This window comes from Miniopterus natalensis, chromosome 1, assembly GCF_054644295.1.
Source record: "Miniopterus natalensis isolate mMinNat1 chromosome 1, mMinNat1.hap1, whole genome shotgun sequence".
NCBI classification, from domain to species: Eukaryota; Metazoa; Chordata; class Mammalia; order Chiroptera; family Miniopteridae; genus Miniopterus; species Miniopterus natalensis.
This window is the reverse complement of record NC_142081.1, coordinates 147,373,473-147,388,449: the sequence shown is the minus strand read 5'-3', so window position 1 is coordinate 147,388,449 and position 14,977 is coordinate 147,373,473. Positions and strand designations below refer to the sequence as shown.

Genomic DNA, 14,977 nt, shown 5'->3' with positions numbered 1-14,977 from the left:
CATCGGAATTTAAGCAAATTACTGCGACAGTATTGGATAGTAAGTAAGATTTAGTGATACAGAGACTCAAAGAGGTAATATTTTATGACATCACAGAATAAAAAGAACAGCAATCTAGGTCATCATCTCATAATTATCAACCAGATTTATTTATATTTAACACAATAGATAGAATTACCAAAAAGAATATTTAAATTTTGAGAGAAAGTCATGCTCTTTTAGAAATCTAACCTTCTCTATTAAAATGAAAATTTTCTTAAAATTCCTTAACTAAGATGATTAATCGATTTCATATCACAATCCAGAACTTTGTTAAGTATGTTCTTTTCTAGGAACATAAAGGACAGACAACTCTCTTTAAAATCCTTACACATTTTAACCAAAGGCTAGATTAAAAATACGTTGTGACTTTTAACACTTGTGCTGTTCTGACTTTGAAGTGGGCATATTAAAACTCTAAGCCACAGCATATGCATGGTTGCTGGGCACATGGCAAAATTGCTATAGCAACACAATCACTAGTTTTGTTCCTGAAATGCTCTGTTTGGATAACAAGTAATCTAGATGAAGAATGGGCCTTGGACTCTTGCTGCTTATTGTAGTCTTTGTGTGGGTAGTATTTGATTTTACTCTTTTATAGTATATGCGCTGCCAAAGCCAGCACATTTTTACTCTTTTCTCAATCTTGGAAAATACACACAAAAATACGTCCATACATATATACATATGTATGTACTTACATATCTACTTATATGCATATTAATCAATGCTTTCATCTTAGCTGTGGGAAGAAAAAAGAGGAATGCATTACAAGTAACCTTGCCTTAAGTGTTAATTGGCAGGAGAGAATTCCTTTGTGTTTATTATATTAAAAAGTCTCCTTGTATGTAATTTTAGAAAATTTCTGTTTTCCTCTAATGAAGCACAGCTTGCTTAAAACTGCATTGAAAGGTGTAATGTTTTCTTGCCTCTACTTTACAATCATGTTCTGGGCTGGATCTGTTCAATAAATACATGCTATTAAAATTTTCTATACAGTATGTAATGCAAGCATTAAAAATCTTCCCCATGGGATATAATTAAGTTAAATTACATAGTTCTTCAAATATGGTGTACTCGGGGGTTTTGCAGTATATGCAGGGTGTATAATATTGATATTTGCAAATATCGAAGTTACTAAAAATGAACAAATAACAACAATTAAAAACTTTAGAACAATAGATTTGAAACAAAAAGAATCCAAATGTGTAGCCTAAAAATTTTCAAGTACTCACTTCTGTTTGTAAGTTAGTAAAAGAGCAGAAACAAACACCAGGTTTATACACAGCGAGAAAGCCTAAACCACCCTGCTGGTTGAGATTATCTTTGTGTTAGAATGGAATGAAAGCAACAGCTAAAATCTAAGTTCTGGAACTCTGATCCAACCATGTTTTTGTAATTGCAGCTGAGATTATATTGGCCGTGTTAACACAGGTGTTTAAATTCTTAATGTCAATGTGAAATTGGGATGAATCAATTGTGAGCACTCACAGATGAAGAATATGAAAACGTACATATTTCGGGATAATTGATATTGTGTTATCACCACAAGCTACTCTCTTGCCAAGTTATCAGACTGACTCAGTGGAAAAGCCTTCACGTACTAAATGGATCCTTGCCAATTTTCTTTTTTATTTTGGGGCCAGCCTCATACTGAAAAGAAAAAGATGTTGGTCTATGGTATTGAAATAAGTACCTCCGAGAAAGAAATCAATAAATTAATTGATTTTATATTCCAGAATCATTTATTCTTCATTGGCAGACAAATATATTACAGATATTAAGCTCTATTCTTACAAAGGCAATACTCCCATTCACTTAAATTAAAAAAAGATTATGGGATAAAATTCCAATGGAGCTTACACATTTTATGTATCATTTATTAAACTTTAAACAAAGCCCATCTAACTTTCTTTTGAAAATGTTCATTATGGCTCTGCCCAGTGTGGCTAGGTTAGAATGTCGCCGGTACCCCGAAAGGTCACAGGTTTGATTCCAGGTCAAGGTATATACTCAGGTTGTGGGTTTGATCCTCAGTTGGGGGAGGGGGCATATGAGAGGCAACTGATTGATGTTTCCCTCTCACATCAATGTTTCTCTCTCTCTCTCCCTCTAAAAGAAATTTCAAAAATAAATAAACAACAGAAAATGTCCACTATGTTAACAAGAACTGAGTTTAAAGTAAGTATTTTACACTGAGAATAATGATTGGTCTGATCTGTGTACTTAATGTGTAAAATAACTCTTCTTACAGAAGATTATGCTATCTTTATGTATTCCTTAAGTTACCTATCATGAACTATTCCAAGTAAAAACATCATCAGTATGTCTCACTAGATTTGAGATATTCACATTTAGTAGAATGAGTGGCTATAATTCCACAAAACAAAATTTTATCAGTCAGCCTCTGCTTAGTGCCTGTGTTATAAATTTCAGAAAAGACAAAGCTTTATAAAACATAGGCCATATCATACCATTCCAATCTAGTTGAAGAGACAGAGTTCTGATATATGTATAAATATATGATATATAAAATATATACATAAATATATATTTATAATATATATGAATATAATACTTTCAAAAGTAACATATTGAATTATAAGAAATTATAATTTTTGTGTCTCAAAAATAATTGAATATTGATCATTTCATATGGTTTACCCTAACACACATATACAATTCACACATACAAATGCAATGGAAATCGAAGTACAAATAAGAGAATTGTGGACATGTATGACTTGGGGTTTTATAGAAAGATTCACCCATGAGATTGCATTTGAGATACTTCTTTAAGAATGAGTAGGATTTTAAGAGAGGTGGCATGGGGGAAAGTATGGTGTAAAGTTATTTATTCATACAATACATCTTTATTGAGCACCTATAAGTACACAACTCCAAGTTAAGCATGAACTGGAACAGTGAAAAAAACACAGACCCTGAATGCTGAAGAGGAGAAATAACTTGGGAAAGGAGTTGTGATAAGATAACCTTTTAAGTATCAAAGATTGGTAAGAGGCCAGAAGGTGAACAGACATATTTCCTAAAGTTCCATATGACATAAGTAGGACCACTAAGTCAAGATAATGAAAATTCAAAAACGCTCAATTTAATGAGGAGCATGCCAATAATTCACTGAATTTTAATTACTGTGGTGGTCTCACAACTTAGTTTTTATGATTCTAAGATATAAGAGTATAAAGAGGGTTTGAATTAATTTAATACAATTTTTTAAAATCCCACCCAATTTCCTACTGAAATTGTATAAGCAGTATTTCCTAAATCATGTAATGGTGTGACATTAAGTTCTCATGATACAGGTTCTGTGAAAAAGATATCAGTTGCCAAATATGAGGTTAAAAAAAAGCGCTTTTTTACTGCAGAACTGCAGGACTTTTACGTGCAAATTTACTTTTATTTTTTTCTTCAAAAGAAGAATATAATTTTTGCAGTTTCCTAAATTATTTGACCACAAAGCTTTGGTTTGTTTGTTTTTTCACCAAATACACTGATAAGATACTGGTGGTTCATTGAATTCAGTTTAAGGGGAAAAACCAAATTGGCCTCGTATATAGGGTGTTGGTGGGGGAGAACCTATTAGATAGACTAAGGCTAGAAAGTTCGATTAGGAGCAGATTGTACTGAAGTTTTTGAATTTTTAACCAAGGAGGAGGTGCTTTATTCCATGGACAGAAGAAAGCCATTACATATTTTAAGAAATGAAATTATATGATCACTTAGCCTGTGCTTATGCCTATAATTACCTGGAGAATGGATGGCTAGGAGAAAGGCCAAAACCAAGAAAGGATGGGAGGGTGCGTAAATAAAGTAAGAGGTATATAACAGAGGCCTATAATAGGGGAGCAGCAGCAAGGATTAAAAATGAAGGTTGTTTCAGGGGAGAATTCTGAGACAGAACTGGCAGTATTTGATGATCACTTTGGCTGTTGGAGCAAGGGATGAAGCTGAGATGTCTATTTTTGGCGATGGGATGGAGAGAAGTGGTATATAAAATAGAAATTCAAGAGGAGAAAGAATTTCAATTGTGCCACTCTTGCAACAAATGGGGAACTGAGTGAGCACAGTATACCTGTGCGAACTCTGTTTTGAGTAACGCAATTCACTTAAATTTGTGCCCATTTATAGCTTCTGTTCATCAATTTCTTTTATTCTTTTTTCTGTTAAGGCTCACCTTTTGCTATTTGACAAAATGTTAAATGCGCTCAGTAATAAAAAAAGCAAATCATAAGCACTATCTTAAGTTATTACATTAAAGAATCACAAAAGGCCACATTTGGAAGACCCGACACTAGGCAAGGAAGGCAGATGAAAGCATGAAAGATGAAAGTTTAGCTGACATACTGAATCAGATTTTCTTTTCCTGAGAAAAGGTGTCATTGTATTACATAGCTCTTTTTTTTTTTTTTTTTTTTTAATCTGTTCTGTGCTCAGTAGTTTTGGAAGAATTTAGGGAGACAGTGGGTACAAGGGCCGAGAGCAAAGGCTTTGAAATCAGAGAGCCCTGGGTTCATGTTCTGCCTCTGTCCCCTCTTAGCGGCTAGGAGCAAGTTAAGGGCAAGTTAGTTTCTTTATCCTGCTGAGCCCCAGTATTCTCATCTACCAAAGAACCCCAAAGTTATCTCATGAGATTGTTGGGATGAGTAAAAGACCTAATACAGTAAGGCATCCAGTGTGAAGCTTGAGACTCATTTTATTGTTGTTGTGCCGCTCCTATTAGTAATATTCTGCTAATGTGGAGTGAAGAGGGAAAATCTTTCTAAACTCCCCTACTTCAGAGAGGAGGAATAGTTGCTTTCTGATGGTGAATCTTAGGTACCATGAAAACAAGGGTTGGAAAGGCTTCAAGAAAATAGAAAGTAAGCAGCCAAGCCTGAGTTTTTCTTAAAAATGTAACCTTAAGTTTTTGAACTGATCAAGATTTCAGTGGATATGTGAAGAAACTTAGGTACCTATTACTATGTTACCAAATCAGGAGCTTCTGAGTATTGAAAATTTCTAAACCATCTAATATGGACTGCTTTCCACTTTTCTGCTTCTTATATTACATATTTGCAAGAAATGCAAATGTTGTTTAAATGATGGAAAGGCAAACCGTACCAGTAATGAATGATCTTGAATCAGTACATTTTATGATTGGTGGTATAGCTTTGCTCAGTGAGTACAAATAATCTTTTGCTTCGTACTTCAGAGCAAGAGAGTCTATTTAATAACGCCTTCCTTATTTAAAAGGAAAATTTTGTGAGTTGGAGAAGAGCTGTCATTCTCTTCCTCAATTTATTACTTTGTAGTTTTTCAATGTGAAGGTGCCTTTGATGGAGATTTAATTGAATGAAGTTGATTATTCTTAGTTGCAAGGTAATGTATCCGATTGCCACTAAACATGCTTCCAACATCATTATTTTAAAATTATACAAAAATTAATTTGTTTGCAATGACTTCTCTATGTCCTATCATCTGAGAACCAATTTGATTTTTTAAATGTCAAGAAAATCTCTCTAATTTGTAATATATTTCAAGATTTGATGTATTCTAAGATGCCTTGTGATTAGAAACCATTAAGACCCAACAAGACTATAATCAGACTGTTTTAAGTGGAGAGTTGAGGACCAACTTTGCAGGTGTATCCAGCTTCAGAGGAAAAAAACAAGCAGTTCAATTCATAATATTCCTGATTTCACAGGAAAGCAAAGAGTTTTATTAGAGACCTACAGTTTCCCCCCAATACTGACTGTACAGATTGGAAATTTATGATAGCAGGCAAAAAGATGCAATAAAGTGCTTTGGGCTTTTTTTTTTGCCAGCTTTTGTTATTTATTATGAAAATAACACATTCACAGGATTGAAAAAAAGACGAATAAAAGAAATCTCCTATCATCCCAGATTCTGAGCTGCCAACTACTTATATATTTCTCCAGAAAACGCCAGTGCATAGACAAATACATGTGTGTTCTTTCTTTACATAATGGGGATATATTACACTTAATTCTATACTTTGGTTTTCACTTAAAATTTTATCTGAGCGACTTCACTACAGCTTCATATGTGGAGAAACCTCATTGCTTTAAACAGCATCACAATATCCCAAGCTAGGAATAAACAGTCCTTGATAAGCTTCTGCAACAAGGGTGCAAAGGACAACCTTGCATGCAATCTTCCTGCTCATTTGGAATTTTATTTTTAGATAGTCTAAATTTATAACTAGAGAAGGAAGTGTAGATACATTTAAGTATTGGTAGGAATTTTCAAATTGTCCTTCAAAAAGATTGTACCCGTTGGCAAACTCATCAACAAAGTATGGGGCGTTCCCATCCCGCTCCTTTCCAGCACTGCATGCTAACGCCGTTTTGACCTGGACAACATCTCCCTAGGTGCCTTTCCGTCATTTCATTTTTCCCTCATATCTCCGTGCTCAAACTTGGCTGAATTTTCTAATGGGCTGCTGATCTTTTGCTTAAAAATATTTTAAGAGAGGGAGGGTGTTGCAGGGCTGGGTGAAAAAGGTGAAGGGATTAAGCAAAAACAAATAAACAAAAAAAACCCACAACACAGACGCTCACAACAGTGTGGTGACTACCAGAGAGGAAAGGAGATGGGGGAGGGCGAAGAAGGTAAAGGGGGTAAATGGTGGCGAAAGGAGACTTGACTTGGGGCCGTGAGCACACGGTACAACATACAGATGATGTGTTACAGAATTGTGCACGTGAAACCTATATAACTTTATTAACCAATGTCACCCAATAAATTCAATAAAAACGTTTAAAAAAGAGATTGTTACCTATTAATGAAATTAACCCTTTGATTTATATATATCCACAGATATAAGAAGTTATATTTTGTTTGTTTTAGGGTGGTCGTTCTTTGCAGGGGGAGGGTCTGTACCTTGGCTTAGTGGTTTCCTTGCTTTGGATATTCAAATTTAATAATGCATTCATATAAGACATCTAAATTTTGTCTTCATTAAAAAGGGTTTGTCCACCACTGAAACCAACCAACCAGTTGATGAATTTTTCTCCTTGTGATGATGATGGTGATGATAATGATGACATTAATCCTTAACATTTGGAATTTATCTATTTTAAAGAATGAGATAGAATCTAAGCTTTATTTATGTATATATTTATTTATTTATTTATTTTCCAACTGCCTACCTTGTGGGTTGAAAAATCATCTTTATTTCATTGTAAAATGCCTTAGGTATTTGAGTATTTCCTGGTCTTTACTTTAATCCCTTAATCTGTTTTATTCTCTGCTAAAATTAAACTCTTTTAACTTCTTTAGTTTTATAATATGAAGTAGTCATTCCATGACTACTTCAGAATTCTCTCAGTTATTTTCCAAAATTACATTTCATAGAATGTTGGTGAATTTATGGATTCATTTATAAACAACGAACATTTAAAAAGTATATTTTTTCTATCCAAGAACAAGATGTGCCTTGCCACTTATTAAAGTCATTGTATTTTTTGTCTCTGAATAAAATTTAATATTTTTCTTTCTAAATTTCTTGTTAACTTTATGATTACATATTTTCTTTAGAATGTTTCTTTAAATGGTATGTTTTATTCCATTATAATTTGAATTGGCTCTCAGCAGTTAGAAAAGTTAATAGGTCATATAAATCTTTCATCTGCCATTTTGTCTGGATTCTCTTGATGGTTTTTCCAAATTTCATTTGAAACTATAGTTTGCCATATATATAAAAATCATACTATTTGTCAGAAATGATCATTTTCCACTTTCTTTACAATTTTTATATCTTATAGATTTATTTTGTATAACTGTACTGACAAGTACTTTGAGAATAATACCAAATAATACTAATATTTGTGAGCATCTTTCACCTTTTCTTAACTTTAAAGGCAATATATCATCTGCATGCTTGCTTTCTTGTAAAGTTTTGGATGAAAACGAAAGATAACCAGAAGGTATATTATATTCCACTCCATCCGTGAATCTTAGGAGGATTGTGTAAGTATTGGAGCCACTAAATCTTCCCTTAGTTCTCATCTATCCCATCCTGAATTTGAATAAAAACATGTCATATATTTTAATTTACAGTTGCTTTAAAATGTATTTTTAAACATAGGTGTTATTAATTTATAATTATTAATTGTTAATTAATTTTTGCAATATTAATTTTTTTGAAATAAAAGTACAGTGTTTTACAAAATGAAAATATACAGTACAATGTTTTCTGTATATAAAACCAACAGAGCATGAAGCTGTCAGAGACCCTCAGTCTCAGAGCAGTTTTGTTTTTTTTTTCTAATGTCCTTGTATAGGTATTTTCATTAATTTAGTAAAGATAAGCCTAAATATCTTTGTGACCCTCATTTTAGCTTTTATGATTTCCTTCTTTTTCTTCTTACATTAAAACTTGTGTGTTTGGAATCTTTACAAATAAATGAGCTAAAACAAATAAAACTCAATTCACTTGAGATTTTGAAGACATCTGGTGAAGTTATTTTCTGAGTAATTAGACCAAGAGGTGGGACAATTCCCTAAAGTCAGCTCCTGTACAGTTGGCTACCCCGTCATTTCTGCAGTCATCAGTTCATATGCAGTGAGCATATTGATTCACAAATTGACAAACAATTATGCAGGGCTGCCACTTGATTTTCTCAGACCATTTGTGTTATAGAAATATATGCCTCACATGTGTTTTAGAAAGATGCCTCTTGTCAGCCCTCCCACTGTCTGTTCTGTTTATTTATGTCCCATCACCTCAATATACTATTTATGTTGTTAGAGATATTGAATGCAGACCTCCCTCAAGTGCTGGTCTTTGCTTGCCCATGGTTAATCCCACATTTGGATACAAATATGATTAATTACAATTTAAATTTTGCTATGTAGAGATATTTAAGAATGAAAATGAAGATGTTTAAAGGCTTCCACTTTTGTCATATATGTCACTATTTAGTTTAGAAATGTGGATCAGTGAAGTCTTAATATTTAAAATATATGTCTTCATTTTATAAAATCATAGATCTGGAAGTGATCTGAAAGTTCAAATTGTTAATCTCCCTGCTGGAGAGGAAAAACACTAAACTGCTGCAGCAAGATATATATCTTTCCAATTTAAAATAACTCTAGGAGATTCTACAACTATCTTAAGTTACCCACTGTGGAGTAAATAATTGCTATCAAGAAAGTTTCCTTTATAGCCAATCTAAATTTCACAGGTTACTAAAATCTACTTCATACTCTCTATGTTTCTGATATTACTGTTGAGAACGATATTTACACAGCAATAAAGCCAGGAGTTTTAAGTAGGCCAGGAGCTAAGATACTCTCATCAAGATGCATCCACAATGATGGTGGCTGCACTCACCGTTTCTGCTCTCCCTGGATCCCACACTATCACTATTCTCGATCACCCTCAATTTAACTGTAGCTAATTTATGTAATTAGGATTTATTTTTTTAGATGTAAGTTAAAGATATAGGATACTCTGAATCTATAACGTTTACAAATTGTTTTAAAAAGTATAAGGAGAAATCCTGCATGTGAATTAACACTGGAGAGTCATGCAAACAAGTACAATTTATCCTTAGTTGAACATGTTCTCCAATCCAGGCCTGATACCAGACTTGGTCCAGAAGTGAAATCCAAGCGCATCTCTCACTAGGGCATTTACCATTTATTCAGTCTGTTAATTCTCATTATTTATCTTAGCATGAAACATGTTTTAGTTCCGTGTAGTCCAACTGGGATCAAGTCAAGATTTATTTATCACATTTTACTTTGCAATGCATGGAAGGAGATCACCAAATATTAACCAAAGTGATTCAAAACTTTTAGCCCCAGAAGAATAACTCCATTTTAAATTTAACTAACTGAAAGAACAGTATGACAACATGCTAAAGTAGTGAATCCTAAGTAGCAGTCCAAATGCAACGGGAAACTTACCAGAGGTTTCATCTACTCTCTCATCTACTATGTGGTCCTTCTGATGAACCCATTCACTGTTGCACTTGAAGTAGATCTGGGTGGCGGGGCTGGCTTTACAATACAGGTTCACGGGCTTATTCTTCACAATATAGGCTTCTTCAGGCTCGATAAGGAAATGTGGCAGAGGTTCAGGTGGATCAGATGGAAAAGTTTCTGGCAGTTCATGAAAAAAGTCGTCGTCTGGTAAAACAAGAAGAAAGTGGAAAACATTAAAAACATGGTAACCACTTGCCTTTTACTTGCTACTCATTTAAATATAATGCCTCATAATCTAAGTAAGCAATCTGAGCAACTGCTATGCATTAGGCAGTGTGTTAGGTCTATTGACTGGTTGCTCAGTTAAAGATTTAGATTATTATTCTCATTTTTATGCATGGCAAAACTCAGCCTCAGGGAGAATAAATCTCTTGCCCTGAACACACAGGTAGGAAATAGCAGAACTGAGATCAGAACCTAGGTTTGTCTTCCTCAAAAACTGTGATCTTCCAAATATAGTACTATACCTCCCACTGCACAGCGTTACCTTGAGAGCTGACAAAAGCAAAAGCAACTTCATTTGAAAAATTTGTTTGAAAAGTATAAGGCTCACAGGTAAATCTTTGCAAGGAGCTGAGAAGGAATACTAGAAACATGAATTAAGGGTAAAAGCTATCATTATTTTTAAAAAATGCCACTGCATGAAATATTCATTCAACCAAAAATATTTATTGAGTTCAGAATTATGCTAAATACTAGAAATATAGGTGATAAGTTCAGATCAGGCAACAGTAGAGCCACAATAGAGCCTAGAATCTAGCAACGCTGCTTGATCTTATTTTGAAATTATACCTCAAATGTCATATGTGTTATATTAGTAGTCAAACCTATTCTCATTATAATATTACTAAGTATTATCACAAAGAACAATAGTCTCATTTTTTACATCACTGAAAATTATCAAATAATTTTGATAATTTGATAATTTTGATAATTTGTCACCTGCAATTCCAGTGCCGATGAACAAACAAAACCTAAAAACCAATTGAGATATTTGCACGCTTTAAGGTGTGTTTTCTTGTAACTTGGGTTATGCATAACTAAAAATTTTAAAAATAGAAAATAATACAAGTGCCTTTTAAAAATCCCATTATCATATTTCACAAAAGTCAAGTTAAAAAATTGTCTTCTAACACTATAAATAAGTTAAGCCTGATAATTATCTTCCTATGAGGGAAAGAGGAGGATACAATTATTATTAATTCTCTAAGTTGATTAAGCACCCTAGGCTGATATGTAAATTTAAAACTCTGAGGTCAAAATTAAACCTTTTTACAAGTCTTTTAAAAGTATATATATTCAGTAGCAAATATAGGGTATGGTATTGGTAGTTAAAAACTGATTGCTCAGATGTTACCTTGAGACTCATTTCATCACTCATTCAGTTGTTGCCCTGTTTGAGGAGACAGCCATTGGCTATGTGGATATTTGTCCACTAAGAACCCTGGCCTGGAACTTTTTTCATGTAGGTCATAGGATAGCTGTCAAACAATAATGTCATCCGGTCTTTGCCAATTTGCTTTACAGTAAAAATGGGCTTCACTTGCATCACTGACAAAACTAGCTTTCAAGCTGCTTCACAATTATAAATTCCCAACACTGAAAGTAAATGTTGTTTCCTGTAGCTAGCTTTGTTTCTCACTTTATTTTCTTAATTTGCTTTCTTTAGGCAGAGCATCATTTCTGGTTTTCCTATTGTTAAACAGCAGGACCCAAACTATCAGATTATTACAGGATAACTTTGTTTCCATCAATTTCAGCTTCTGTAGTCAATATGCAAGAACGCTCAAAAGTCCTTAAATAAACAATAGTTCAGAAAGGCTAAGGAATGGGGAATTGAGGTATTAGATCCATCAGCACAGAGCTAATGTCTTGAAGGCATTACTCAATTTTTTCTTTTGAGGTACTTCCTGTTGTATGCAATGACAGACAGTGCTGGCAATCAATAAAGCTTCATAAAATATCAGACTCAAGTGCTGTAAAATGTAAGCTGTTATTTATTTTTAATTATTATTATTCATGAAGGCAGAGGGTCAATTAGACTTTTTTTTTTTTTTTTTTACTATTCGTGTATATTCATATACATAAGAACCTGCATAAGTATTTCATGCCAATATATTTATTTAGGTATGCAAAGTACAAAAGCCTTTCAAGTCATTGATTTAGAAGGCGAGACTTGTTCCTTTCGAGGAATGATGATTGTAAGACATCAGACGGTCATATATTTCCTTACCTTATTCAATAATGTAACAAAAGTACTTACACATTTCCATTCTATAGAAAATAGAGAGGCACTAAACATTGATTACCCTGACTTGCCAAAGCATGTATTTCTTTCTTCTGATAATTTCATTGTAAACTACTGAGAGGCCTAATGGAAGCTGAGGAAGTCACACATATCTTTTCAAGTCAAACGGGACTCTGCTAAGTGCTGAAGAAAATAGTAATGATTCAACAATGTATTTTTAAAGAAATGCATTGACAAATTAACTTTTTATTTCCTTTATTTTGAGTTTTAAGACAAGATGGTCACTACAAATAAAGAGAAATAATTCTATGTCTTGCTTTGAGGCTTCATAAAGTGTTGATTTTTCAAGATGTTTGTTTAATAACATTTAATATGCAAGTTATTAAGGAATTATTTCTATCATTTGAAATGTTTTCATCATGGGGTAAATGCAGTGTTTCTTTTGCATATCATTCTGGCTCTGTATGAGCCTAATGCCTTAAATTTTATTTAGAGAGATGCCTTAACTAACCACAGCTTTTTAGCTTATTAATATTTCTCATAATATACATACAGTATATTTAAGTCTATGCTCTAGACTAATTCACATTAGGCAATATGGCACATCACTTCTAGTACTCAATTCATGCGTTGGGAATGGCATTTATGAAGATAATTTTTAAGACTCTGTGTTAGTAAGATATGTATAGTGGGACAGATATTACAAAATGCAAATGGGTTTTTGTGAAACTCCTGACTTCTCCATTTTCCACAGTTAGCCTGGGTACCATGCCCAGTCATGAAAATCAGCCCAGATAACTGCTCCCCAACCAGCAAGTTAAGCATGCTAAGAGAACACTTTCCTTGCTCTAAACAAAAATGGCAAGTGCCAGCATTAATTTTCAAATACAATGGTATTTCAGAAATTGTAATTTTATGAAATGTCACCTGGGTTTCTTTTCTAGAGTAAGGTTTAAAAATCAAACAAGCAAGCCAATTATCTTCAACCAAGAATATAAAGGAAAACTCCCGAGTATTTAAATCTCCAACATGGTTACATCTATATGTATTTAACAAGGAAAAAACGATCCTCTCCAAATACCATGTGTATTTAGCAAGAAAAAAAAAGGATCTTGGACAAATGCCTCTGCATGAACATTTAGTTTCTCTGTGCTATGCATTTGCCTTGCACATATGTGGAAGAATCTACTTTTCTCTTTTTTTAAAAAAATATATCTTTATTGATTTCAGAGAGAAGAAGGGAGAAGGAGAGAGAGAGAAACATCAATGATGAGAGAGTCGTCATTGATCGGCTGCCTCCTGCACGCCCCTGACTGGGGATCGAACAGCGATCTCCTGGATCCTAGGTTGATGCTCAACCGCTGAGCCACACCTGGCTGGGTGAAGAATCTACTTTTCAATGTTTGCAATCAGTTTTATGAAACGATTATCCCCAATTTTCAAAAGCCAGGAATATATTACAAGAAATGCTTAACACTAGAATAAGTGCTCTTTGAAGTCAGGGACTATGTTGTTTTCATTTTTACTTTCCACAAGTCTAGCATATTGCCAGGAACATTACAGGAGGTCTATTAAAATCTTATAGAAGCACAAATATTATAATGGAAACTCTGATCATCCCTAAAAAATTAACAAGGTGTTTCAGAGTTTAGAATGCCTCAAATTCAGTTACAAATATAAGGTGCTATAACAATCATATCTACAAACTGCACTGGCAATGAAATTTGTGTGGCCTGGTGCAGAATGAAAATCCAGGAATCCTTGTTAAAAATGTATTAAGAGTTCAGAGATAGTGACAGCAGAGCATTAAACCAAGGGCAGGTCCTGTGTGACAGAACAGGTCACATAGCCAGGAAGCTAGCCTTGTCTACAGATGTCAGGTAACTGAGAGTTCCACTTCAGGGAAAGTCTGAGAAATGAAATTACGTCTTTATTAGTGAATATTCATTTTGGAATGAATTTGGTGTTTCCCAGCTTCTTACAGTGATTAGATGTTTTCTGGAAAAAGACATGGCTTTTCAAACTATGAAACTGAGACTCTAATCAATTCTCAAAGCATGTGTGTTTGCAGTGGTGTGCAAGTAAAAGTGTGTGATTTTATCTGTTTATGGTTTTCCTTTTGGATGTATCCCATTACCCATCCTTGGGCCTGATCCAAAACAAGGGAATCCCTGCCACACTGAAGGTGACTCTTTCAGGTCACTAGGGGACTGTGTAATACATGGGTTAACAAGGTTGGAGATTCTTTTTTGAGCTGGTAGACTGTTTGTTTACTGAGATCAGTTCCTAGCATGCAATTCATCTTACTGTTCAAGTAAGCCAACTTTCTGATACTATTAGGGTCATGCTGAAAAACTGGGAGCTATAAAAGAACAATTTAATTTTTCAGTAGGGAGATCACTGAGTGCTTCCTCTTACCACTTTATTTCTTAATAAAAATATCTGAAGAGTCTCCTGAAATCTTCAGGGTGATCATAGGAACTCAATTTGTGAACAGCCACCTCAGACTGTGAACTCATTTCTGGCAACATGCCACAGTTATTCCAAATTATTTTTGTATAAAAGCATACCCCAGATGCTGATATTGAGTACAGTATGCTATTTGGGCAAAACGTATGATTAATTACATTGCTAAATACATTTTCTACATGAGGTTCATTCAAGTTAACAAAATAA

At 33.9% G+C, this 14,977-nt stretch overlaps 1 protein-coding gene across 1 annotated transcript in view; it reads right to left on the bottom strand.

The window, feature by feature from the left end:
• The window catches only part of UNC5C (unc-5 netrin receptor C), a 335,847-nt gene that overhangs the window by 130,381 nt on the left and 190,489 nt on the right, over positions 1-14,977 (bottom strand). The window contains exon 2 of the mRNA XM_016206188.2: positions 9,976-10,197. Coding sequence (XP_016061674.2) covers positions 9,976-10,197 — 222 coding nt within the window. The remainder of the gene's footprint in view (positions 1-9,975; positions 10,198-14,977) is intronic.